The following is a 25,790-nucleotide window of genomic DNA, read 5'->3' on the forward strand; positions in this document are numbered from 1 at the left end:
AGGGGGAGACAGGAGATAGCAGAGAGGATACTACGCAGAGGGAGACAGGAGATAGCAGAGAGGATACTACTCAGGGGGAGACAGGAGATAGCAGAGAGGATAGTAGCCAGGGGGATACAGGAGATAGCAGAGAGGATAGTACTCAGGGGGAGACAGGAGATAGCAGAGAGGATACTACTCAGGTGGAGACAGGAGATAGCAGAGAGGATAGTAGCCAGGGGGAGACAGGAGATAGCAGAGAGGATAGTAGCCAGGGGGAGACAGGAGATAGCAGAGAGGATAGTAGCCAGGGGGAGACGGGAGATAGCAGAGATGATACTACTCAGGGGGAGACAGGAGATAGCAGAGAGGATACTACTCAGGGGGAGACAGGCGATAGCAGAGAGGATACTACTCAGGGGGAGACAGGAGATAGCAGAGATGATACTACTCAGGGGGAGACAGGAGATAGCAGAGAGGATAGTAGCCAGGGTTGCAGGATAGCTCGGACAGGTATATGTCTGTGGCTGTTGGTTTGTGTGTGTACGTGCATTTGCGTCCGTGTGTGCATTTGTGCATTTGCATATGTGCCCGTATGGTGTGGGAGATATGAGTGTGTCAGATCAGAAGTGTGTGTGTGTGTGTGTTTTCTTGTCTTAAATAAGACCAGCATGTCAGTCCTCATGGGAGAGCTATCTTCTCTTTCTGAGATGTCTGAAGTGCAGCAGTAGACACTGAATGGCATACACACACACACACACACACACACACACACTGCCAGGGCTCATATAGAAGACACTCAGCTCAGTTCTAAGAAGGATACTGTATAATCTACTCCCAGTAGTACTAGAAACTAAACTACCAGCTGTACCATCTGTCTGACTGACTGTCTGACTGACAGGCTGGCTGGCTGGCTGACTGCCTGACTGACTGGTCTGCTCGTACCCAGACACTCGCCATTCTGTTCCACTCATACCCAGACCCTCACCATTTTGTTCCACTCATACCCAGACCTTCGCCATTCTGTTCCACTCGTACCCAGACCCTCGTTATTTTGTTCCACTCATACCCAGACCTTCGCCATTCTGTTCCACTCGTACCCAGACCCTCGTTATTTTGTTCCACTCGTACCCAGACCTTCGCCATTCTGTTCCACTCGTACCCAGACCTTCGCCATTTTGTTCCACTCATACCCAGACCCTCGTTATTTTGTTCCACTCGTACCCAGACCTTCGCCATTCTCTTCCACTCGTACCCAGACCCTCGTTATTTTGTTCCACTCGTACCCAGACCTTCGCCATTCTGTTCCACTCGTACCCAGACCTTCGCTATTTTGTTCCACTCATACCCAGACCTTCGCCATTCTCTTCCACTCGTACCCATACCTTCGCCATTCTGTTCCACTCGTACCTAGACCTTCGCCATTCTGTTCCACTCATACCCAGACCTTCGCCATTCTGTTCCACTCATACCCAGACCGTTACCATTCTGCTCCGCTCGAACCCACACCCTCGCCATTGTCTCCTCCCTAATGTCTACTCTCTGTCTCCTCTCTGTCTCCTCTCTAATGTCTACTCTCTGTCTCCTCTCTAATGTCTCCTCTCTATTGTCTCCTCCCTAATGTCTCCTCTCTAATGTCTCCTCTCTAATGTCTCCTCTCTAATGTCTACTCTCTGTCTCCTCCCTAATGTCTCCTCTCTAATGTCTACTCTTTCTCCTCTCTAATGTCTCCTCCCTAATGTCTCGTCTCTAATGTCTCCTCTCTAATGTCTCCTCTCTAATGTCTCCTCTCTAATGTCTCCTCCCTAATGTCTCCTCTCTAATGTCTCCTCTCTAATGTCTCCTCCCTAATGTCTCCTCTCTAATGTCTCCTCTCTGTCTCCTCCCTAATGTCTCCTCTCTAATGTCTCCTTTCTGTGTCCTCTCTAATGTCTCTTCTCTAATGTCTCCTCTCTAATGTCTCCTCTCTGTCTCCTCTCTAATGTCTCCTTTCTAATGTCTCTTCTCTAATGTCTCCTCTCTAATGTCTCTTCTCTAATGTCTCCTCCCTAATGTCTCCTCTCTAATGTCTCCTCTCTAATGTCTCTTCTCTAATGTCTCCTCCCTAATGTCTCCTCCCTAATGTCTCTTCTCTAATGTCTCTTCTCTAATGTCTCCTCCCTAATGTCTCCTCTCTAATGTCTCCTCTCTAATGTCTCCTCTCTAATGTCTACTCTCTGTCTCCTCTCTAATGTCTCCTCTCGAATGTCTCCTCTCTAATGTCTCCTCTCTAATGTCTCCTCTCTGTCTCCTCTCTAATGTCTCCTCTAATGTCTCCTCTCTAATGTCTCTTCTCTAATGTCTCCTCCCTAATGTCTCCTCTCTAATGTCTCTTATCTAATGTCTCTTCTCTAATGTCTCCTCTCTAATGTCTCTTCTCTAATGTCTCCTCTCTAATGTCTCTTCTCTAATGTCTCCTCTCTAATGTCTCCTCCCTAATGTCTCTTCTCTAATGTCTCCTCCCTAATGTCTCTTCTCTAATGTCTCTTCTCTAATGTCTCTTCTCTAATGTCTCTTCTCTAATGTCTCCTCCCTAATGTCTCTTCTCTAATGTCTCCTCTCTAATGTCTCCTCCCTAATGTCTCCTCTCTAATGTCTCCTCTCTAATGTCTCCTCTCTGTCTCCTCTCTAATGTCTCCTCTCTGTCTCCTCCCTAATGTCTCCTCTCTAATGTCTCCTCTCTGTCTCCTCTCTAAAGTCTCCTCTCTAATGTCTCCTCCCTAATGTCTCTTCTCTAATGTCTCCTCTCTAATGTCTCCTCTCTAATGTCTCCTCTCTAATGTCTCCTCCCTAATGTCTCCTCTCTAATGTCTCCTCTCTAATGTCTCCTCTCTAATGTCTCCTCCCTAATGTCTCCTCTCTAATGTCTCCTCTCTGTCTCCTCCCTAATGTCTCCTCTCTAATGTCTCCTCTCTGTCTCCTCTCTAATGTCTCTTCTCTAATGTCTCCTCTCTAATGTCTCCTCTCTGTCTCCTCTCTAATGTCTCCTTTCTAATGTCTCTTCTCTAATGTCTCCTCTCTAATGTCTCTTCTCTAATGTCTCCTCCCTAATGTCTCCTCTCTAATGTCTCCTCTCTAATGTCTCTTCTCTAATGTCTCCTCCCTAATGTCTCCTCCCTAATGTATCTTCTCTAATGTCTCTTCTCTAATGTCTCCTCCCTAATGTCTCCTCTCTAATGTCTCCTCTCTAATGTCTCCTCTCTAATGTCTACTCCCTAATGTCTCTTCTCTAATGTCTCCTCCCTAATGTCTCTTCTCTAATGTCTCTTCTCTAATGTCTCTTCTCTAATGTCTCTTCTCTAATGTCTCTTCTCTAATGTCTCCTCTCTAATGTCTCCTCTCGAATGTCTCTTCTCTAATGTCTCCTCCCTAATGTCTCCTCTCTAATGTCTCTTATCTAATGTCTCTTCTCTAATGTCTCCTCTCTAATGTCTCTTCTCTAATGTCTCCTCTCTAATGTCTCTTCTCTAATGTCTCCTCTCTAATGTCTCCTCCCTAATGTCTCTTCTCTAATGTCTCCTCCCTAATGTCTCTTCTCTAATGTCTCTTCTCTAATGTCTCTTCTCTAATGTCTCTTCTCTAATGTCTCTTCTCTAATGTCTCTTCTCTAATGTCTCTTCTCTAATGTCTACTCTCTAATGTCTCCTCTCTAATGTCTCCTCTCTAATGTCTCTTCTCTAATGTCTCTTCTCTAATGTCTACTCTCTAATGTCTCCTCTCTAATGTCTCCTCCCTAATGTCTCCTCCCTAATGTCTCCTCTCTAATGTCTCCTCTCTGTCTCCTCTCTAATGTCTCCTCTCTGTCTCCTCCCTAATGTCTCCTCTCTAATGTCTCCTCTCTAATGTCTCCTCCCTAATGTCTCCTCCCTAATGTCTCCTCTCTAATGTCTCTTCTCTAATGTCTCCTCTCTAATGTCTCTTCTCTAATGTCTCCTCTCTAATGTCTCTTCTCTAATGTCTCTTCTCTAATGTCTCTTCTCTAATGTCTCTTCTCTAATGTCTCCTCTCTAATGTCTCCTCTCTAATGTCTCTTCTCTAATGTCTCCTCTCTAATGTCTCTTCTCTAATGTCTCCTCCCTAATGTCTCCTCCCTAATGTCTCTTCTCTAATGTCTCTTCTCTAATGTCTCTTCTCTAATGTCTCTTCTCTAATGTCTCTTCTCTAATGTCTACTCTCTAATGTCTCTTCTCTAATGTCTCCTCTCTAATGTCTCTTCTCTAATGTCTCCTCTCTAATGTCTCTTCTCTAATGTCTCTTCTCTAATGTCTACTCTCTAATGTCTCTTCTCTAATGTCTCCTCTCTAATGTCTCCTCTCTAATGTCTCTTCTCTAATGTCTCTTCTCTAATGTCTACTCTCTAATGTCTCTTCTCTAATGTCTCCTCCCTAATGTCTCCTCTCTAATGTCTCCTCTCTAATGTCTCCTCTCTAATGTCTCTTCTCTAATGTCTCTTCTCTAATGTCTCTTCTCTAATGTCTCCTCCCTAATGTCTCTTCTCTAATGTCTCCTCTCTAATGTCTCTTCTCTAATGTCTCTTCTCTAATGTCTCTTCTCTAATGTCTACTCTCTAATGTCTCCTCTCTAATGTCTCCTCTGATCTCAACTCTGCTGGAGCTGCCTGCTTCCATCAGTGTCATCAGCCTCCTACTAGTGGACTGGCTGGGGGTCTGTAGAACCAAGGGTTTGCAGTACATTGCAATGTGTTGTTAGGCTATGCACGGTATGGCACACACACACATGAAAACATGCACACACACACATACACAGAGCGAGAGAGAGAGAGAGACCATCCCCACTAATTGTGTGTCCTCATGACTGACTGAGGGCAAATGTCTGTGGATGGGAGTGGGGGCAGAGAGAGAGGAAGGTGGGACTATGAAGAAAGAGAGTGGGAGTGGGTTGTAGAGAGACAGAGAGAGAGTTCATTTTTATTGTTTATTTCACTTTATATATTATCTACCTCACTTGCTTTGGCAATGTTAACACATGTTTCCCATGCCAATAAAGCCCCTTGAATTGAATTGAATTGAGAGGGAGGTGGGACACTGAAGGGTGAGAGAGGGAGTAGGTTATAGAGAGACAGAGAGAGATGGAGTGAGTTATAGAGAGAGAGGGAGTGAGTTATAGAGAGACAGAGAGAGAGAGGGAGTGAGTTATAGAGAGACAGAGAGAGAGGGAGTGAGTTATAGAGAGACAGAGAGAGAGGGAGTGAGTTATAGAGAGAGAGGGAGTGAGTTATAGAGAGACAGAGAGAGAGGGAGTAGGTTATAGAGAGACAGAGAGAGAGAGGGAGTGAGTTATAGAGAGACAGAGAGAGATGGAGTGAGTTATAGAGAGACAGAGAGAGAGGGAGTAGGTTATAGAGAGACAGAGAGAGGGAGTGAGTTATAGAGAGACGGAGAGAGATGGAGTGACTTAAATGTAAATGTAAAATGTAATGAGTGAGTTATAGAGAGACAGAGAGAGAGGGAGTGAGTTATAGAGAGACAGAGAGAGATGGAGTGAGTTATAGAGAGACAGAGAGAGGGAGTGAGTTATAGAGAGACGGAGAGAGATGGAGTGAGTTATAGAGAGACAGAGAGAGAGGGAGTGAGTTATAGAGAGACAGAGAGAGATGGAGTGAGTTATAGAGAGACAGAGAGAGGGAGTGAGTTATAGAGAGACAGAGAGAGAGGGAGTAGGTTATAGAGAAAGAGAGAGAGGGAGTGAGTTATAGAGAGACAAAGAGAGAGGGAGTAGGTTATAGAGAGACAGAGAGAGATGGAGTGAGTTATATAGAGACAGAGAGAGAGGGAGTGAGTTATAGAGAGAGATGGAGTGAGTTATAGAGAGACAGAGAGAGAGGGAGTGAGTTATAGAGAGAGGGAGTGAGTTATAGAGAGACAGAGAGAGGGAGTGAGTTATAGAGAGACAGAGAGAGAGGGAGTGGGTTATAGAGAGACAGAGAGAGAGGGAGTGAGTTATAGAGAGAGAGGGAGTGAGTTATAGAGAGACAGAGAGAGATGGAGTAGGTTATAGAGAGACAGAGAGAGAGGGAGTGAGTTATAGAGAGAGATGGAGTGAGTTATAGAGAGACAGAGAGAGAGGGAGTGAGTTATAGAGAGACAGAGAGAGAGGGAGTAGGTTATAGAGAAAGAGAGAGAGGGAGTGAGTTATAGAGAGACAGAGAGATGGAGTGAGTTATAGAGAGACAGAGAGAGATGGAGTGAGTTATAGAGAGACAGAGAGAGGGAGTGAGTGATAGAGAGACAGAGAGAGATGGAGTGAGTTATAGAGAGACAGAGAGAGAGGGAGTGAGTTATAGAGAGACAGAAAGAGAGGGAGGTGGGACACTGAAGGGTGAGAGAGGGAGTGAGTTATAGAGAGAGAGGGAGTGAGTTATAGAGAGACAGAGAGAGAGGGAGTGAGTTATAGAGAGACAGAGAGAGAGGGAGGTGAGACACTGAAGGGTGAGAGAGGGAGTGAGTTATAGAGAGACAGAGAGAGAGGGAGTGAGTTATAGAGAGACAGAGAGAGAGGGAGTGAATTATAGAGAGACAGAGAGAGAGGGAGTGAGTTATAGAGAGAGATGGAGTGAGTTATAGAGAGACAGAGAGAGAGGGAGTGAGTTATAGAGAGAGGGAGTGAGTTATAGAGAGACAGAGAGAGGGAGTGAGTTATAGAGAGACAGAGAGAGAGGGAGTGGGTTATAGAGAGACAGAGAGAGAGGGAGTGAGTTATAGAGAGACAGAGAGAGAGGGAGTAGGTTATAGAGAGAGAGGGAGTGAGTTATAGAGAGACAGAGAGAGAGGGAGTGAGTTATAGAGAGACAGAGAGAGGGAGTGAGTTATAGAGAGACAGAGAGAGAGGGAGTAGGTTATAGAGAAAGAGAGAGAGGGAGTGAGTTATAGAGAGACAGAGAGAGGGAGTGAGTTATAGAGAGACAGAGAGAAGGAGTGAGTTATAGAGAGACAGAGAGAGAGGGAGTGAGTTATAGAGAGACAGAGAGAGGGAGTGAGTTATAGAGAGACAGAGAGAGATGGAGTGAGTTATAGAGAGACAGAGAGAGAGGGAGTGAGTTATAGAGAGACAGAGAGAGGGAGTGAGTTATAGAGAGACAGTGAGTTATAGAGAGACAGAGAGAGAGGGAGGTGTGACACTGAAGGGTGAGAGAGGGAGTGAGTTATAGAGAGAGAGGGAGTGAGTTATAGAGAGACAGAGGGAGATGGAGTGAGTTATAGAGAGACAGAGAGAGGGAGGTGAGACACTGAAGGGTGAGAGAGGGAGTGAGTTATAGAGAGACAGAGAGAGAGGGAGTGAGTTATAGAGAGACAGAGAGAGGGAGTGAATTATAGAGAGACAGAGAGAGAGGGAGTGAGTTATAGAGAGAGATGGAGTGAGTTATAGAGAGACGGAGAGAGAGGGAGTGAGTTATAGAGAGAGGGAGTGAGTTATAGAGAGACAGAGAGAGAGGGAGTGGGTTATAGAGAGACAGAGAGAGAGGGAGTGAGTTATAGAGAGACAGAGAGAGAGGGAGTAGGTTATAGAGAAAGAGAGAGAGGGAGTGAGTTATAGAGAGACAGAGAGAGGGAGTGAGTTATAGAGAGACAGAGAGAAGGAGTGAGTTATAGAGAGACAGAGAGAGAGGGAGTGAGTTATAGAGAGACAGAGAGAGAGGGAGTGAGTTATAGAGAGACAGAGAGAGAGGGAGTAGGTTATAGAGAGAGAGTGAGTGAGTTATAGAGAGACAGAGAGAGAGGGAGTGAGTTATAGAGAGACAGAGAGAGAGGGAGTGAGTTATAGAGAGACAGAGAGAGAGGGAGTAGGTTATAGAGAAAGAGAGAGAGTGAGTTATAGAGAGACAGAGAGAGGGAGTGAGTTATAGAGAGACAGAGAGAAGGAGTGAGTTATAGAGAGACAGAGAGAGAGGGAGTGAGTTATAGAGAGACAGAGAGAGAGGGAGTGAGTTATAGAGAGACAGAGAGAGGGAGTGAGTTATAGAGAGACAGTGAGTTATAGAGAGACAGAGAGAGAGGGAGGTGGGACACTGAAGGGTGAGAGAGGGAGTGAGTTATAGAGAGAGAGGGAGTGAGTTATAGAGAGACAGAGAGAGAGGGAGTGAGTTATAGAGAGACAGAGAGAGATGGAGTGAGTTATAGAGAGACAGAGAGAGGGAGGTGAGACACTGAAGGGTGAGAGAGGGAGTGAGTTATAGAGAGACAGAGAGAGAGGGAGTGAGTTATAGAGAGACAGAGAGAGGGAGTGAATTATAGAGAGACAGAGAGAGAGGGAGTGAGTTATAGAGAGAGAGGGAGTGAGTTATAGAGAGACAGAGAGAGGGGAGTAGGTTATAGAGAGACAGAGAGAGAGGGGAGTGAGTTATAGAGAGACAGAGAGAGATGGAGTGAGTTATAGAGAGACAGAGAGGGAGTAGGTTATAGAGAGACAGAGAGAGGGAGTGAGTTATAGAGAGACGGAGAGAGATGGAGTGACTTAAATGTAAATGTAAAATGTAATGAGTGAGTTATAGAGAGACAGAGAGAGAGGGAGTGAGTTATAGAGAGACAGAGAGAGATGGAGTGAGTTATAGAGAGACAGAGAGAGGGAGTGAGTTATAGAGAGACGGAGAGAGATGGAGTGAGTTATAGAGAGACAGAGAGAGATGGAGTGAGTTATAGAGAGACAGAGAGAGGGAGTGAGTTATAGAGAGACAGAGAGAGAGGGAGTAGGTTATAGAGAAAGAGAGAGAGGGAGTGAGTTATAGAGAGACAGAGAGAGAGGGAGTAGGTTATAGAGAAAGAGAGAGAGGGAGTGAGTTATAGAGAGACAGAGAGAGAGGGAGTAGGTTATAGAGAGACAGAGAGAGATGGAGTGAGTTATATAGAGACAGAGAGAGAGGGAGTGAGTTATAGAGAGAGAGGGAGTGAGTTATAGAGAGACAGAGAGAGAGGGAGTGAGTTATAGAGAGAGATGGAGTGAGTTATAGAGAGACAGAGAGAGAGGGAGTGAGTTATAGAGAGACAGAGAGAGAGGGAGTAGGTTATAGAGAAAGAGAGAGAGGGAGTGAGTTATAGAGAGACAGAGAGATGGAGTGAGTTACAGAGAGAGAGGGAGTGAATTATAGAGAGAGGGAGTGAGTTATAGAGAGACAGAGAGAGAGGGAGTAGGTTATAGAGAGAGAGGGAGTGAGTTATAGAGAGACAGAGAGAGAGGGAGTGAGTTATAGAGAGACAGAGAGAGAGGGAGTGAGTTATAGAGAGACAGAGAGAGAGGGAGTAGGTTATAGAGAAAGAGAGAGAGGGAGTGAGTTATAGAGAGACAGAGAGAGGGAGTGAGTTATAGAGAGACAGAGAGAAGGAGTGAGTTATAGAGAGACAGAGAGAGATGGAGTGAGTTATAGAGAGACAGAGAGAGAGGGAGTGAGTTATAGAGAGACAGAGAGAGGGAGTGAGTTATAGAGAGACAGAGAGAGATGGAGTGAGTTATAGAGAGACAGAGAGAGGGGGAGTGAGTTATAGAGAGACAGAGAGAGGGAGTGAGTTATAGAGAGACAGAGAGAGATGGAGTGAGTTATAGAGAGACAGTGAGTTATAGAGAGACAGAGAGAGAGGGAGGTGGGACACTGAAGGGTGAGAGAGGGAGTGAGTTATAGAGAGAGAGGGAGTGAGTTATAGAGAAACAGAGAGAGAGGGAGTGAGTTATAGAGAGACAGAGAGATGGAGTGAGTTATAGAGAGACAGAGAGAGGGAGGTGAGACACTGAAGGGTGAGAGAGGGAGTGAGTTATAGAGAGACAGAGAGAGAGGGAGTGAGTTATAGAGAGACAGAGAGAGGGAGTGAATTATAGAGAGACAGAGAGAGAGGGAGTGAGTTATAGAGAGAGATGGAGTGAGTTATAGAGAGACAGAGAGAGAGGGAGTGAATTATAGAGAGACAGAGAGATGGAGTGAGTTATAGAGAGACAGAGAGAGAGGGAGTGAATTATAGAGAGACAGAGAGATGGAGTGAGTTATAGAGAGACAGAGAGAGAGGGAGTGAGTTATAGAGCGAGGGAGTGAGTTATAGAGAGACAGAGAGAGATGGAGTGGGTTATAGAGAGACAGAGAGAGAGGGAGTGAGTTATAGAGAGACAGAGAGAGAGGGAGTGAGTTATAGAGAGACAGAGAGAGAGGGAGTGAGTTATAGAGAGACAGAGAGAGAGGGAGTGAATTATAGAGACAGAGAGAGGGAGTGAGTTATAGAGAGACAGAGAGAGAGGGAGTAGGTTATAGAGAGAGAGGGAGTGAGTTATAGAGAGACAGAGAGAGAGGGAGTATGTTATAGAGAGACAGAGAGAGAGGGAGTATGTTATAGAGAGACAGAGAGAGAGGAGTATGTTATAGAGAGACAGAGAGAGAGGGAGTGAGTTATAGAGAGACAGAGAGAGAGGGAGTATGTTATAGAGAGACAGAGAGAGAGGGAGTGAGTTATAGAGAGACAGAGAGAGAGGGAGTATGTTATAGAGAGACAGAGAGAGAGGGAGTATGTTATAGAGAGACAGAGAGAGAGGGAGTATGTTATAGAGAGACAGAGAGAGAGGGAGTATGTTATAGAGAGACAGAGAGAGAGGGAGTATGTTATAGAGAGACAGAGAGAGAGGGAGTGAGTTATAGAGAGACAGAGAGAGAGGGAGTATGTTATAGAGAGACAGAGAGAGAGGGAGTGAGTTATAGAGAGACAGAGAGAGAGGGAGTGAATTATAGAGAGACAGAGAGAGAGGGAGTGAGTTATAGAGAGAGATGGAGTGAGTTATAGAGAGACAGAGAGAGAGGGAGTGAGTTATAGAGAGACAGAGAGAGAGAGGTGGGACACTGAAGGGTGAGAGAGGGAGTGGGTTATAGAGAGACAGAGAGAGAGGGAGTGAGTTATAGAGAGAGAGGGAGTGAGTTATAGAGAGAGAGAGGGAGGTGGGACACTGAAGGGTGAGAGAGGGAGTGGGTTATAGAGAGACAGAGAGAGAGGGAGTGAGTTATAGAGAGAGAGGGAGTGAGTTATAGAGAGACAGAGAGAGAGGGAGGTGGGACACTGAAGGGTGAGAGAGGGAGTGGGTTATAGAGAGACAGAGAGAGAGGGAGTGAGTTATAGAGAGACAGAGAGAGAGGGAGGTGGGACACTGAAGGGTGAGAGAGGGAGTGGGTTATAGAGAGAGAGGGAGTGAGTTATAGAGAGAGAGGGAGTGAGTTATAGAGAGACAGAGAGAGAGAGGTGGGACACTGAAGGGTGAGAGAGGGAGTGGGTTATAGAGAGACAGAGAGAGAGGGAGTGAGTTATAGAGAGAGAGGGAGTGAGTTATAGAGAGACAGAGAGAGAGGGAGGTGGGACACTGAAGGGTGAGAGAGGGAGTGGGTTATAGAGAGACAGAGAGAGAGGGAGTGAGTTATAGAGAGAGAGGGAGTGAGTTATAGAGAGACAGAGAGAGAGGGAGGTGGGACACTAAAGGGTGAGAGAGGGAGTGGGTTATAGAGAGACAGAGAGAGAGGGAGGTGGGACACTGAAGGGTGAGAGAGGGAGTGGGTTATAGAGAGACAGAGAGAGAGGGAGTGAGTTATAGAGAGAGAGGGAGTGAGTTATAGAGAGACAGAGAGAGAGGGAGGTGGGACACTGAAGGGTGAGAGAGGGAGTGAGTTATAGAGAGAGAGGGAGTGAGTTATAGAGAGACAGAGAGAGAGGGAGTGGGTTATAGAGAGACAGAGAGAGAGGGAGGTGGGACACTGAAGGGAGAGAGAGGGAGTGGGTTATATGTGGGAATGTTTGGCCCGTGTACTGTCGATCTGTTGTGGTGTGTAAATGTTTTGTGTTGTGATGCAGCCTGCCTCTCTCTAATCTCCAGTACAGGGATTATAATCTGAGCCTAGCTGAGGGACACCGGGTAGAACCATGCAGACTGACTGTCTGTCACTTCAGGACGGCAGGTAGCCTAGTGGTTAGAGCGTTGGACCAGTTACCGAAAGGTTGCCGGATTGAATCCCCGAGTTGACAAGGTCAAAATCTGTCATTCTGTCCCTGAATAAGGCCGTTAACCCACCGTTCCCCGGGTGCTGTGGCTGTTGATTAAAGGAGCACTCCTGCACCTCTCTGTTAAATGTAGAAGACACGGTCAGAGAGGACGCTCTGTGTGTGTGTGTGTGTGTGTGTGCGTGTGTGTGTCCGTGCAAAGGCAGGTCAGTCTCCCCTGCTGAGTAAATTACCAAACTATTTATCGGGATGTGTGTCTGTTTCCATGGTATCCTGGAGCGCTGTGTGTTTGCGACTAGATACTCCCATTCCATTGGCCTATTTTTGGGGCTGTGTTTTGGACCAGGCTGACATTTTGTTTCGTAGCAGTTTAACTATGGGGTGTATTCCTCTCCACATCCATGTATTTATCATAGAAACAAGAAAAGAAGTGTCCTTCCCATGTCATTTCCATGACTGCATGTCTGTGGCTGATGTCTACAGTAGCTTGTATACGTGGGTCATTCCGTGTGAAAATGGGACAGGAATGTCCGTGGATGGGGGTTTTCTTTCTCTCCAGTTTGCAGAAAGAAAGACATTTATTAAAATATACATTGTCATGCAAATACCCGTCATGGTCATTTTGTATCTGAATGTGGCAGTAGTGTGATGATGTGTTACTGTAGTTTACTGTTGCTGCATCCCTTCCTTCATGTACCCAGTGTTAAGATGTCATGTATCCTGTGTTTTATAGTAGTGTTGACTAACCCAGTGTGTTACAGTAGTGTTCACTAACCCAGTGTGTTACAGTAGTGTTGACTAACCCAGTGTGTTAATACAGTAGTGTTGACTAACCCAGTGTGTTAATACAGTAGTGTTGACTAACCCAGTGTGTTAATATAGTAGTGTTCACTAACCCAGTGTGTTAATATAGTAGTGTTCACTAACCCAGTGTGTTACAGTAGTGTTCACTAACCCAGTGTGTTAATACAGTAGTGTTCACTAACCCAGTGTGTTAATATAGTAGTGTTCACTAACCCAGTGTGTTAATACAGTAGTGTTCACTAACCCAGTGTGTTACAGTAGTGTTCACTAACCCAGTGTGTTACAGTAGTGTTCACTAACCCAGTGTGTTAATACAGTAGTGTTGACTAACCCAGTGTGTTACAGTAGTGTTCACTAACCCAGTGTGTTAATACAGTAGTGTTGACTAACCCAGTGTGTTACAGTAGTGTTCACTAACCCAGTGTGTTAATACAGTAGTGTTCACTAACCCAGTGTGTTACAGTAGTGTTCACTAACCCAGTGTGTTAATACAGTAGTGTTCACTAACCCAGTGTGTTAATATAGTAGTGTTCACTAACCCAGTGTGTTAATACAGTAGTGTTCACTAACCCAGTGTGTTACAGTAGTGTTCACTAACCCAGTGTGTTACAGTAGTGTTCACTAACCCAGTGTGTTAATACAGTAGTGTTGACTAACCCAGTGTGTTACAGTAGTGTTCACTAACCCAGTGTGTTAATACAGTAGTGTTGACTAACCCAGTGTGTTACAGTAGTGTTGACTAACCCAGTGTGTTAATATAGTAGTGTTCACTAACCCAGTGTGTTAATATAGTAGTGTTCACTAACCCAGTGTGTTACAGTAGTGTTGACTAACCCAGTGTGTTAATATAGTAGTGTTCACTAACCCAGTGTGTTAATATAGTAGTGTTCACTAACCCAGTGTGTTACAGTAGTGTTGACTAACCCAGTGTGTTAATACAGTAGTGTTCACTAACCCAGTGTGTTAATACAGTAGTGTTGACTAACCCAGTGTGTTAATACAGTAGTGTTCACTAACCCAGTGTGTTACAGTAGTGTTGACTAACCCAGTGTGTTACAGTAGTGTTCACTAACCCAGTGTGTTAATATAGTAGTGTTCACTAACCCAGTGTGTTAATATAGTAGTGTTCACTAACCCAGTGTGTTACAGTAGTGTTGACTAACCCAGTGTGTTAATACAGTAGTGTTGACTAACCCAGTGTGTTACAGTAGTGTTCACTAACCCAGTGTGTTACAGTAGTGTTGACTAACCCAGTGTGTTAATACAGTAGTGTTGACTAACCCAGTGTGTTAATACAGTAGTGTTCACTAACCCAGTGTGTTACAGTAGTGTTCACTAACCCAGTGTGTTACAGTAGTGTTCACTAACCCAGTGTGTTAATACAGTAGTGTTGACTAACCCAGTGTGTTAATACAGTAGTGTTCACTAACCCAGTGTGTTAATACAGTAGTGTTGACTAACCCAGTGTGTTACAGTAGTGTTCACTAACCCAGTGTGTTAATATAGTAGTGTTGACTAACCCAGTGTGTTAATACAGTAGTGTTCACTAACCCAGTGTGTTACAGTAGTGTTGACTAACCCAGTGTGTTACAGTAGTGTTGACTAACCCAGTGTGTTAATATAGTAGTGTTGACTAACCCAGTGTGTTAATACAGTAGTGTTCACTAACCCAGTGTGTTAATACAGTAGTGTTCACTAACCCAGTGTGTTAATACAGTAGTGTTCACTAACCCAGTGTGTTAATACAGTAGTGTTCACTAACCCAGTGTGTTACAGTAGTGTTGACTAACCCAGTGTGTTAATATAGTAGTGTTCACTAACCCAGTGTGTTAATACAGTAGTGTTCACTAACCCAGTGTGTTAATACAGTAGTGTTCACTAACCCAGTGTTTTCTCTCCACAGAGCTCAGGAATGGAGGAGACTGTTTGGGAGCAGCACACTGTGAACCTACAAAGGGTGAGTTGACCTTTACCCTTTATATGTATTTGACCTGGAGCCTCCGCTCTCTCCGTAGTGGAGGGTCAGAGTGTGTTGTTCCTAGCCGTCAGTTAAGGCCACAGCTACTGTGCGTTAGCTCTCACCAGGTGTGTCCGTCCTTCAGTCCCTGAGTGTACACTACAGTAGTTTACTGAAGCTCTGTGACCGAATCCATCTTATCTCCCATGCCGACAGACAGACAGACAGACAGACAGATGTCACTGACAGTTTCAGATAGCATCAAAATTATATCAAGACAGACAGATGTCACTGACAGTTTCAGATAGCATCAAAATTATATCAACCTTATCAGGTCAGCATCCAAAATGGACCCCTAGTTCCTACAATATAGAGTATGTATATCTTTCTAGTATCTTTCTCTCTCTCTCTCTTTCATCGCCTTCTCACTCTCTCTCTCTCTCTTTCGCTCTCTCTCTTTCTCCCTCCATCTCTTTCCCTCTCCCTCTTTCTCCCTCCACCTCTCCATCTCTCTTTCTCCATCTCTCTCTATCTCTCTTTCTCAAAAATCTCTTTCTGCCTCCATCTCTTTCCCTCTCCCTCTTTCTCCCTCCATCTCTTTCTCTCTCCCTCTTTCTCCCTCCATCTCTATCTCTCTCTCCTCCTGTACCTGTGAGTTGAAAGAGAGCATTAGACTCACATTGGAAACTCCCCCCTCCCACCAACCATTCTCATCCCGTCTCTCCCATCTATATGGTTGGTAGTCAACCCTACCTGTCTACCTGTCTCTCTACCAGTCTACCTGTCTCTCTACCAGTCTACCTGTCTCTCTACCTGTCTCTCTACCAGTCTCTCTACTTGTCTCTCTACCAGACTCTCTACCTGTCTACCAGTCTCTCTACCTGTCTCTCTACCTGTCTCTCTACCTGTCTACCTGTCTCTCTACCAGTCTACCTGTCTCTCTACCTGTTAACCTGTCTGTCTACCTGTATCTCTACCTGTTAACCTGTCTGTCTCCTCTCTCATTCCATTTCAACCCGTTAACCCATCCAGTGCTACCCTTCTCTACCTGTCTCTCTACCTGTCTCTCTACCTGTCTCTCTACCAGTCTCTCTACCTGTCTACCAGTCTCTCTACCTGTCTCTCTACCTGTCTCTCTACCTGTCTCTCTACCAGTCTCTCTACCTGTCTCTCTACCTGTCTACCAGTCTCTCTACCTGTCTCTCTACCTGTCTCTCTACCTGTCTCTCTACCAGTCTCTCTACCTGTCTCTCTACCTGTCTCTCTACCTGTCTCTCTACCAGTCTCTCTACCTGTCTCTCTACCAGTCTACCTGTCTCTCTACCTGTCTCTCTACCAGTCTCTCTACTTGTCTCTCTACCAGACTCTCTACCTGTCTACCAGTCTCTCTACCTGTCTCTCTACCTGTCTCTCTACCTGTCTACCAGTCTACCTGTCAACCTGTCTGTCTCCTCTCTCATTCCATTTCAACCCGTTAACCCATCCAGTGCTACCCTTCTCTACCTGTCTCTCTACCTGTCTCTCTACCTGTCTACCTGTCTCTCTACCTGTCTCTCTACCTGTCTCTCTACCAGTCTCTCTACCTGTCTCTCTACCTGTCTCTCTACCAGTCTCTCTACCTGTCTCTCTACCAGTCTCTCTACCTGTCTCTCTACCTGTCTCTCTACCTGTCTCTCTACCAGTCTCTCTACCTGTCTCTCTACCAGTCTACCTGTCTCTCTACCTGTCTCTCTACCAGTCTCTCTACTTGTCTCTCTACCAGACTCTCTACCTGTCTACCAGTCTCTCTACCTGTCTCTCTACCTGTCTCTCTACCTGTCTACCTGTCTCTCTACCAGTCTACCTGTCTCTCTACCTGTCTACCAGTCTCTCTACCAGTCTCTCTACCTGTCTCTCTACCTGTCTCTCTACCAGTCTCTCTACCAGACTCTCTACCTGTCTACCTGTCTCTCTACCTGTCTCTCTACCTGTCTCTCTACCAGTCTACCTGTCTCTCTACCTGTCTCTCTACCAGTCTCTCTACTTGTCTCTCTACCAGACTCTCTACCTGTCTACCAGTCTCTCTACCTGTCTCTCTACCTGTCTCTCTACCTGTCTCTCGACCAGTCTCTCTACCTGTCTACCTGTCTCTCTACCAGTCTCTCTACCTGTCTCTCTACCTGTCTACCTGTCTCTCTACCAGTCTCTCTACCTGTCTACCTGTCTCTCTACCAGTCTCTACCTGTCTCTCTACCTGTCTACCTGTCTCTCTACCAGTCTCTCTACCTGTCTCTCTACCAGTCTCTGTACCTGTCTCTCTACCAGTCTCTCTACCTGTCTACCTGTCTCTCTACCTGTCTCTCTACCTGTCTCTCTACCTGTCTCTCTACCTGTCTACTCTCATTCCATTTAAACGTGTTAACCCATCCAGTGCTACCCTTCTCTACCTCTCTACCTGTCTCTCTATCTGTCACTCTTACCAGTCTCTCTACCTGTCTACCTGTCTCTCTACCTGTCTCTCTACCTGTCTCTCTACCAGTCTCTCTACCTGTCTACCTGTCTCTCTACCTGTCTACCTGTCTCTCTACCAGTCTCTCTACCTGGCTACCTGTCTCTCTACCTGTCTCTCTACCTGGCTACCTGTCTCTCTACCTGTCTACCTGTCTCTCTACCTGTCTACCTGTCTCTCTACCTGGCTACCTGTCTCTCTACCTGGCTACCTGTCTCTGTACCTGTCTCTATACCTGGCTACCTGTCTCTCTACCTGTCTCTATACCTGGCTACCTGTCTCTCTACCTGGTTACCTGTCTCTCTACCTATCTCTCTACCTGGCTACCTGTCTCTCTATCTGTCTACCTGTCTCTCTACCTGTCTCTCTATCTGTCTACCTGTCTCTCTACCTGTCTCTCTACCTGTCTACCAGTCTCTCTACCTGTCTCTCTACCTGTCTCTCTACCTGTCTCTCTACCAGTCTCTCTACCTGGCTACCTGTCTCTCTACCTGGCTACCTGTCTCTGTACCTGTCTCTATACCTGGCTACCTGTCTCTCTACCTGTCTCTATACCTGGCTACCTGTCTCTCTACCTGTCTACCTGTCTCTCTACCAGTCTCTCTACCTGTCTACCTGTCTATCTACCAGTCTCTCTACCTGTCTCTCTACCTGTCTACCTGTCTCTCTACCTGTCTCTCTACCAGTCTCTCTACCTGTCTACCTGTCTCTCTACCAGTCTCTCTACCTGTCTACCTGTCTCTCTACCAGTCTCTCTACCTGTCTACCTGTCTCTCTACCTGTCTCTCTACCTGTCTACCTGTCTCTCTACCAGTTTCTCTACCTGGCTACCTGTCTCTCTACCTGTCTACCTGTCTCTCTACCTGTCTACCTGTCTCTCTACCTGGCTACATGGCTCTCTACCTGGCTACCTGTCTCTGTACCTGTCTCTATACCTGGCTACCTGTCTCTCTACCTGTCTCTATACCTGGCTACCTGTCTCTCTACCTGGTTACCTGTCTCTCTACCTATCTCTCTACCTGGCTACCTGTCTCTCTATCTGTCTACCTGTCTCTCTATCTGTCTACCTGTCTCTCTACCTGTCTCTCTACCTGGCTACCTGTCTCTCTACCTGGTTACCTGTCTCTCTACCTGTCTCTCTACCTGGCTACCTGTCTCTCTACCTGGTTACCTGTCTCTCTACCTGTCTACATGTCTCTCTACCTGGTTACCTGTCTGTCTACCTGTATCTCTACCTGTCAACCTGTCTGTCTCCTCTCTCATTCCATTTCAACCCGTTAACCCATCCAGTGCCACCTCTCTCTACCTGTCTGGCTACCTGTCCGGCTACCTGTCCGGCTACCTGTCTGGCTACCTATCCGGCTACCTGTCCGGCTACCTGTCTGGCTAACTGTTTCAACCCATCTTAGTGTACTTGTTTGTCTGACCTTCCTTCTCCATTTCAATGCTGTATATTTTTATTTGCCCCCAACTAAACTCTCTCTCCTCCCTCCTTCCTCTAGGACTCCAAGATGGGGTTTGGTATTGCCGTGTCGGGGGGACGGGACAACCCCCAACTAAACTCTCTCTCCTCCCTCCTTCCTCTAGGACTCCAAGATGGGGTTTGGTATTGCCGTGTCGGGGGGACGGGACAACCCCCAACTAAACTCTCTCTCCTCCCTCCTTCCTCTAGGACTCCAAGATGGGGTTTGGTATTGCCGTGTCGGGGGGACGGGACAACCCCCAACTAAACTCTCTCTCCTCCCTCCTTCCTCTAGGACTCCAAGATGGGGTTTGGTATTGCCGTGTCGGGGGGACGGGACAACCCCCAACTAAACTCTCTCTCCTCCCTCCTTCCTCTAGGACTCCAAGATGGGGTTTGGTATTGCCGTGTCGGGGGGACGGGACAACCCCCAACTAAACTCTCTCTCCCTCCCCTCCTTCCTCTAGGACTCCAAGATGGGGTTTGGTATTGCCGTGTCGGGGGGACGGGACAACCCCCAACTAAACTCTCTCTCCTCCCTCCTTCCTCTAGGACTCCAAGATGGGGTTTGGTATTGCCGTGTCGGGGGGACGGGACAACCCCAACGTGGATAACGGAGAGATGTCAATCATCGTGTCAGACGTCCTACAGGGTGGACCAGCCGACGGACTCCTGTTGTATGCTACACCACTTCCTCTTACATCATCAACTAACTAGACCTCACTGAGTTTTTTCAAAACTTTAATGTTGTTATTAATTCATGGATTTTTTGCTGAATATGTCAGGAAGTCAGTTAAAGGGATACCGTCATTGTGGTTGCTGGTGCCGGAAGCCATCGGGTCTCATTTCAATAGTGTGATGTCACTTCCTGGTCTCTTGTCCTTCATCTGCACTGATCTAAAAAATAAATTAAAAAAATAAACACTATATGGTTAATCAATATGGTTGACATCGTCTGGGAAAAGAATTTCATCTACGCAGATGAATGAAAAGAGACCAGGATAGGAAGCTACTTTTGCCTATAGAAATGCAGCTAGGCTGTTCCAGGAATGATGACGTGTCTAATGTACTCTTTCATGTGTGTTTTGTTGTTCTATGTTAACGTTACGTTGTGTTCTCTCCTCCAGTGAGAAAGATCGTGTGATCCAGGTCAACTCCATCCTCATGGACAACGTGCCTCATTCCTTCGCTGTGCAGCAGTTACGCAAATGTGGGAAGACCGCCAAGATAGTGAGTATCAGTGTGCATAGTGTGTTGATGTTGTTAGTAGCTAGCTGAAATGTTAAAAAGTAGTCAAGATGGTGAGTACCATATATGATAGAATATGTTAGGCCGTAAGGACATTGACAATATGACAATCTATTCAACATATGAACACAGGGATGGCATAGCCTTGACATTCATCCTGCTGTAGCACTGGATGTCATAAGGTGAATGCACCAATTTGTAAGTCGCTCTGGATAAGAGCGTCTGCTAAATGACTTAAATGTAAATGTAATGTAGCTGCTAGCTTAGCCACAGACAGACAGACAGACAGACAGACAGACAGACAGACAGACAGACAGACAGACAGGAGACATTGTAGCAGCTAGTTGTAAGATTGTGACAGTGAATCACCTAGAGCACCATGCAGCCACAGTACTGCCTTCTGAGCTGTTTAACACTGTCAGTCCACGGAGCTGTTTAACACTGTCAGTCCACAGAGCTGTCTAACACTGTCAGTCCACGGAGCTGTTTAACACAGTCAGTCCACGGAGCTGTTTAACACTGTCAGTCCACGGAGCTGTTTAACACTGTCAGTCCACGGAGCTGTTTAACACTGTCAGTCCACGGAGCTGTTTAACACTGTCAGTCCACGGAGCTGTCTAACACTGTCAGTCCACGGAGCTGTCTAACAATGTCAGTCCACGGAGCTGTCTAACACTGTCAGTCCACGGAGCTGTCTAACACTGTCAGTCCACGGAGCTGTTTAACACTGTCAGTCCACGGAGCTGTTTAACACTGTCAGTCCACGGAGCTGTTAACACTGTCAGTCCACGGAGCTGTTTAACACTGTCAGTCCACGGAGCTGTCTAACACTGTCAGTCCACGGAGCTGTTTAACACTGTCAGTCCACGGAGCTGTCTAACACTGTCAGTCCACGGAGCTGTCTAACACTGTCAGTCCACGGAGCTGTTTAACACTGTCAGTCCACGGAGCTGTTTAACACTGTCAGTCCACGGAGCTGTTTAACACTGTCAGTCCACGGAGCTGTCTAACACTGTCAGTCCACGGAGCTGTTTAACACTGTCAGTCCACGGAGCTGTTTAACTTCTTATGGGCAGGTGGGAGAGTAGCGTCCCACCTGGCCAACATCCGGTGATATTGCAGAGCGCGAAAGTCAACCTACAGAATTATAAATATTTAACTTTCATAAAATCATTACAGCTGTATTACAGCTTAACTTTCTGTTAATCGCTGAGTCAGATTAAAAATGGCTTTATGGCGAAAGCACACCATGCGATTATCTGAGGACAGCGCTCCGCATACCAACACATGAAAAACATATTTCAACCAGGCAGGTGTGCCACGAAAGTCATATTAAATGCCTTACCTTTGATGATCTTCTTCTGTTGGCACTCCAAAAGGTCCCAGATACAAAATGAATCCCAAACGTTACTAATAAACTTCTCCAAACAAGTCAAACAATGTTTATAATCAAACCTTAGGTACCCTAATACGTAAATAAACGACCAAATTTAAGCCGGAGAATCGTTATTGTCTTTACCGGAGAAATATACCAAAGAACACACTCTCTTCCACACGCTTGGAAACACTACGGCCAAAGTGGGAGCCACCTAGAAAAACTACCATTTCTGTCTCATTTTTCCAAAAACCAGCAGGAAACTCTTTATAAAGACTGTTGACATCTAGTAGAAGCCCTAGGAACTGCAATCTGGGAGGATTTCGCCTGATAATAAAAGTGACAGCCATTGAAAACAGTGGAAGGCAGAATTTTTTTGGGGGTGGTTTGTCCTCGGAGTTTTGCCTGCCATATCAGTTCTGTTATACTCACAGACATAGTTTTCGAAACTTTAGAGTGTTTTCAATCCAAATCTACCAATTATATGCATATCCTAGCTTCTGGGCCTGAGTAGCAGGCAGTTTACTTTGGGCACGCTGTTCATCCGGACGTGAAAATACTGCCCCCTACCCAAGAGAGGTTAACACTGACACATCTTTAATACTGCATAGCCCAAAATAACCCTACTGCCCCGCTCTCGCTCCCGGCTCTCTCTCTGTGTGTGTGTGTGTGTGTGTGTGTGTGTGTGTGTGTTAGTCTCTTGGGTGTTTTGTTGCACGTGTCATCTTCTGTGATCCTTTCCATCAAAATGTAGCATTGAGCACATGCTCTCTGCATAGCAATACAAAGTGTAATGGTTGACCCTGTCTGCCTCTCTGTGTGTGCTTCTCCTCAGACGGTGAAGAGACCTCGGAAGGTGGCTCTCCACTCCCTGAAGCACCCCCCCTCCCCCGGCGGCGAAAGTCGAGACTTCGGCACCACCCGTTACTACGATGCCGATGACAACCAGAGTGACGGTGGCTGGCAACGTGGCAACGGTGGGACCGGTTACACCCACGAGCCTCGTGACCTCACCCCCGACAACAAGAACTACCTGGACCCCGACTACGGCAGCCGCGGTAATCGGGGGAGGAGCCGGGGGAGGAGCCAGGAGAGGGCATCGCCGAGCCCCGAGCATCGCCGCGACAACAGCAAGGGGCGGGCCTTGGACCGGGAGCCGCCCAGTCCCGAGAGGCTGCGGTATCCACGGGAACGCAGCCGGGGGAGGAGCACGGACCGGGAGAGAGGGGGAGGAGGGAGTCCAGGTGGGAGGAGCTACGGCCGGGACGACAGTTACGAGCGTGGAGGGGGGAGGTACGGGGATGTGGGAGGTACTGGAGGGAGGATGGTGAAGAGTAAGAGTAGAGACCAACTCCAGGAGCCTTCCTCCCCGGACCTCCCAAGAGGAGGAGGAGGCGGAGGAGGAGCTAGAGACCTGGAGCCCCTGGAGAAACCTGTTAACGTCCTGCTGGTCAAGAACAGACCCAACGAAGGTACCAGACAGTCTACTACATTAACTAACCCAACGAAGGTACCAGACATAGTCTACTACATTAACTAACCCAACGAAGGTACCAGACATAGTCTACCACAGTAACTAACCCAAGGAAGGTACCAGACATAGTCTACTACATTAACTAACCCAACGAAGGTACCAGACATAGTCTACTACATTAACTAACCCAACGATGGTACCAGACATAGTCTACTACATTAACTAACCCAACGAAGGTACCAGACATAGTCTACTACATTAACTAACCCAACAAAGGTACCAGACAGTCTACTACATTAACTAACCCAACGAAGGTACCAGACATAGTCTACTACATTAACTAACCCAACGAATGATGTATAAAGGACCCGGGGAGCATGTTTACTCCTTAGATTTTGTAATGGTCATTTTGTAAAGGTCAGAGGTTTACAGGGGGTTTTAAGGTCAGGCTTGAGGTATGTTCTCTGGTGACTGCAGCTAGTCACTAACTGTGTGTCTGTCTAGAGTACGGTCTGCGCCTGGGCAGTCAGATCTTCATCAAGGAAATGACCAGTACAGGACTGGCTACCAAGGACGGAAACTTACAGGAGGGAGACATCATTCTCAAGGTCTACAGACACACACAATGAATCTCTTTCTCACACTCACATATCTTGTCACACATCTTCACACACACACACACTCTCAATTTCAATTTAATTGGTCGTCATAGGCATGACTGCAAAGTAGGATGCTGCCAGATGTTTAATTTTTAATCGCTACCCCCATTCCTCTCTTCATCTCACACCCAAACTGTCAAATCACTACCCCACTGATTTATACTCTACTTTCTCTGTTTCTCTGTTCTCCTCACTTTCCTCTTTCTTTTCTCCTCACTCTCCTCTCTGTCCGCTCTCTTCTCTCCTCTCTTCTCTCCTCTCTCACCTCTCCTCTCTCTCCTATCCTCTCTCTCCTTTCCTTTTTTCTCCTCTCCTCCTCTCCTCTCCTCTCCTCTCCTCTCCTCTCGCCTCTCTCTTCTCTCTTCTCTCCTCTCTTCTCTCCTCTTTTCTCCTCTCTCTTCTCTCCTCACTCTCTTCTCTCCTCTTTTCTCCTCTCTCCTCTCTCACCTCTCCTCTCTCTCCTATCCTCTCTCTCCTTTCCTTTTTCTCCTCTCCTCTCCTCTCCTCTCCTCTCCTCTCCTCTCCTCTCCTCTCCTCTCCTCTCGTCTCTCTCTTCTCTCGCCTCTTCTCTCCTATATCTCCTCTCTCCTCTCCTCTTCTCTCCTATATCTCCTCTCCTCACTCTCCTCTCCTGTCCTCTCCCCTCACTCCTCTCTCCTCTCCTCTCGCCTCTTCTCTCCTCTCGCCTTTTCTCTCCTATAACTCCTCTCCTCTCGCCTCTTCTCTCCTCTCCTCTCGCCTCTCTTCTCCTCTCCTCTCGCCTCTTCTCTCCTCTCCTCTCGCCTCTCTTCTCCTCTCCTCTCGCCTCTTCTCTCCTCTTCTCTTGCCTTTTCTCTCCTATAACTCCTCTTCTCTCCTCTCGCCTCTCCTCTCCTCTCGCCTCTTCTCTCCTCTTCTCTTGCCTCTTCTCTCCTATAACTCCTCTCTCCTCTCCTCTTCACTCCGATATCTCCTCTCCTCACTCTCCTGTCCTCTCCTGTCCTCTCCTCACTCTCCTCTCCTCTCTGCTTCCGATCTCCTCCCTCTCTTCAGATCAATGGGACAGTAACAGAGAACCTGTCTCTGAACGATGCAGGGAAGCTCATTGAGAAGTCTAGAGGAAAACTCCAGCTGGTCATCCAGAGAGACCGGAGACAGATCCTCATCCGTATCCCGCCCCTCGTCGACTCTGACTCCGAACCTGACGGTGAGTGACTGACTGGGGAGTGATAGGGATGACAGACATCTGTTCTGACCAATAGCAGAGCAGTATTCAGAGTGTAGAAGATGACGGACACCTGTCCTGACCAATGGCAGAGCAGTATTCACAGAGTATAGTTGTTTGTATGGGTTATATTCCCTGTAGAAAGTCCCAGAAGTTGAGAGTGTGTTGGTTTTCTCTGCTCCACTGACGTGTCATTGATCACTGTTCTAGTGTTGCGCTGTATATCGAAACTTCGGTACTTTTTGGATACGAAAACATGAAAAAACGGTTCAGTACTATACTTTAAAAAAAACTTTTGGTACTTCTGTACAAATGTGTCTCGTGTCATAGAGATTGAGAGGATCCAGTCTGTCTAGTAATTTGTCTGAATGTTCTCAAGGGGGCAGTAGTAAGTTAGCCAGGCTACTTGTCTTCTCAAGGGGGCAGTAGTAAGCTAGCCAGGCTACTTGTCTTCTCAAGGGGGCAGTAGTAAGCTAGCCAGGCTACGTGTCTTCTCTAGGGGGCAGTAGTAAGCTAGCCAGGCTACTTGTCTTCTCAAGGGGGCAGTAGTAAGCTAGCCAGGCTACGTGTCTTCTCGAGGGGGCAGTAGTAAGCTAGCCAGGCTACTTGTCTTCTCAAGGGGCAGTAGTAAGCTAGCCAGGCTACTTGTCTTTTCAAGGGGGCAGTAGTAAGCTAGCCAGGCTACGTGTCTTCTCAAGGGGGCAGTAGTAAGCTAGCCAGGCTACGTGTCTTCTCAAGGGGGCAGTAGTAAGCTAGCCCAGGCTACGTGTCTTCTCAAGGGGGCAGTAGTAAGCTAGCCAGGCTACTTGTCTTCTCAAGGGGGCAGTAGTAAGCTAGCCAGGCTACGTGTCTTCTCAAGGGGGCAGTAGTAAGCTAGCCAGGCTACGTGTCTTCTCAAGGGGGCAGTAGTAAGCTAGCCCAGGCTACGTGTCTTCTCAAGGGGGGGCAGGCTACTTGTCTTCTCAAGGGGGCAGTAGTAAGCTAGCCAGGCTACGTGTCTTCTCAAGGGGGCAGTAGTAAGCTAGCCAGGCTACGTGTCTTCTCAAGGGGGCAGTAGTAAGCTAGCCCAGGCTACGTGTCTTCTCAAGGGGGCAGTAGTAAGCTAGCCAGGCTACTTGTCTTCTCAAGG

The 25,790-nt window shown here is 46.8% G+C and overlaps 1 protein-coding gene across 1 annotated transcript in view; it reads left to right on the plus strand.

The window, feature by feature from the left end:
• The window catches only part of LOC115122821 (tight junction protein ZO-2-like), a 207,924-nt gene that overhangs the window by 137,685 nt on the left and 44,449 nt on the right, over positions 1-25,790 (plus strand). The window contains exons 2-7 of the mRNA XM_065026849.1: positions 14,698-14,751; positions 19,254-19,378; positions 19,829-19,931; positions 22,160-22,796; positions 23,303-23,406; positions 24,490-24,643. Of these exons, the coding sequence (XP_064882921.1) occupies positions 14,698-14,751; positions 19,254-19,378; positions 19,829-19,931; positions 22,160-22,796; positions 23,303-23,406; positions 24,490-24,643 (1,177 nt within the window). The remainder of the gene's footprint in view (positions 1-14,697; positions 14,752-19,253; positions 19,379-19,828; positions 19,932-22,159; positions 22,797-23,302; positions 23,407-24,489; positions 24,644-25,790) is intronic.

This window comes from Oncorhynchus nerka, linkage group LG13 (genome assembly GCF_034236695.1).
Source record: "Oncorhynchus nerka isolate Pitt River linkage group LG13, Oner_Uvic_2.0, whole genome shotgun sequence".
NCBI lineage: Eukaryota > Metazoa > Chordata > Actinopteri > Salmoniformes > Salmonidae > Oncorhynchus > Oncorhynchus nerka.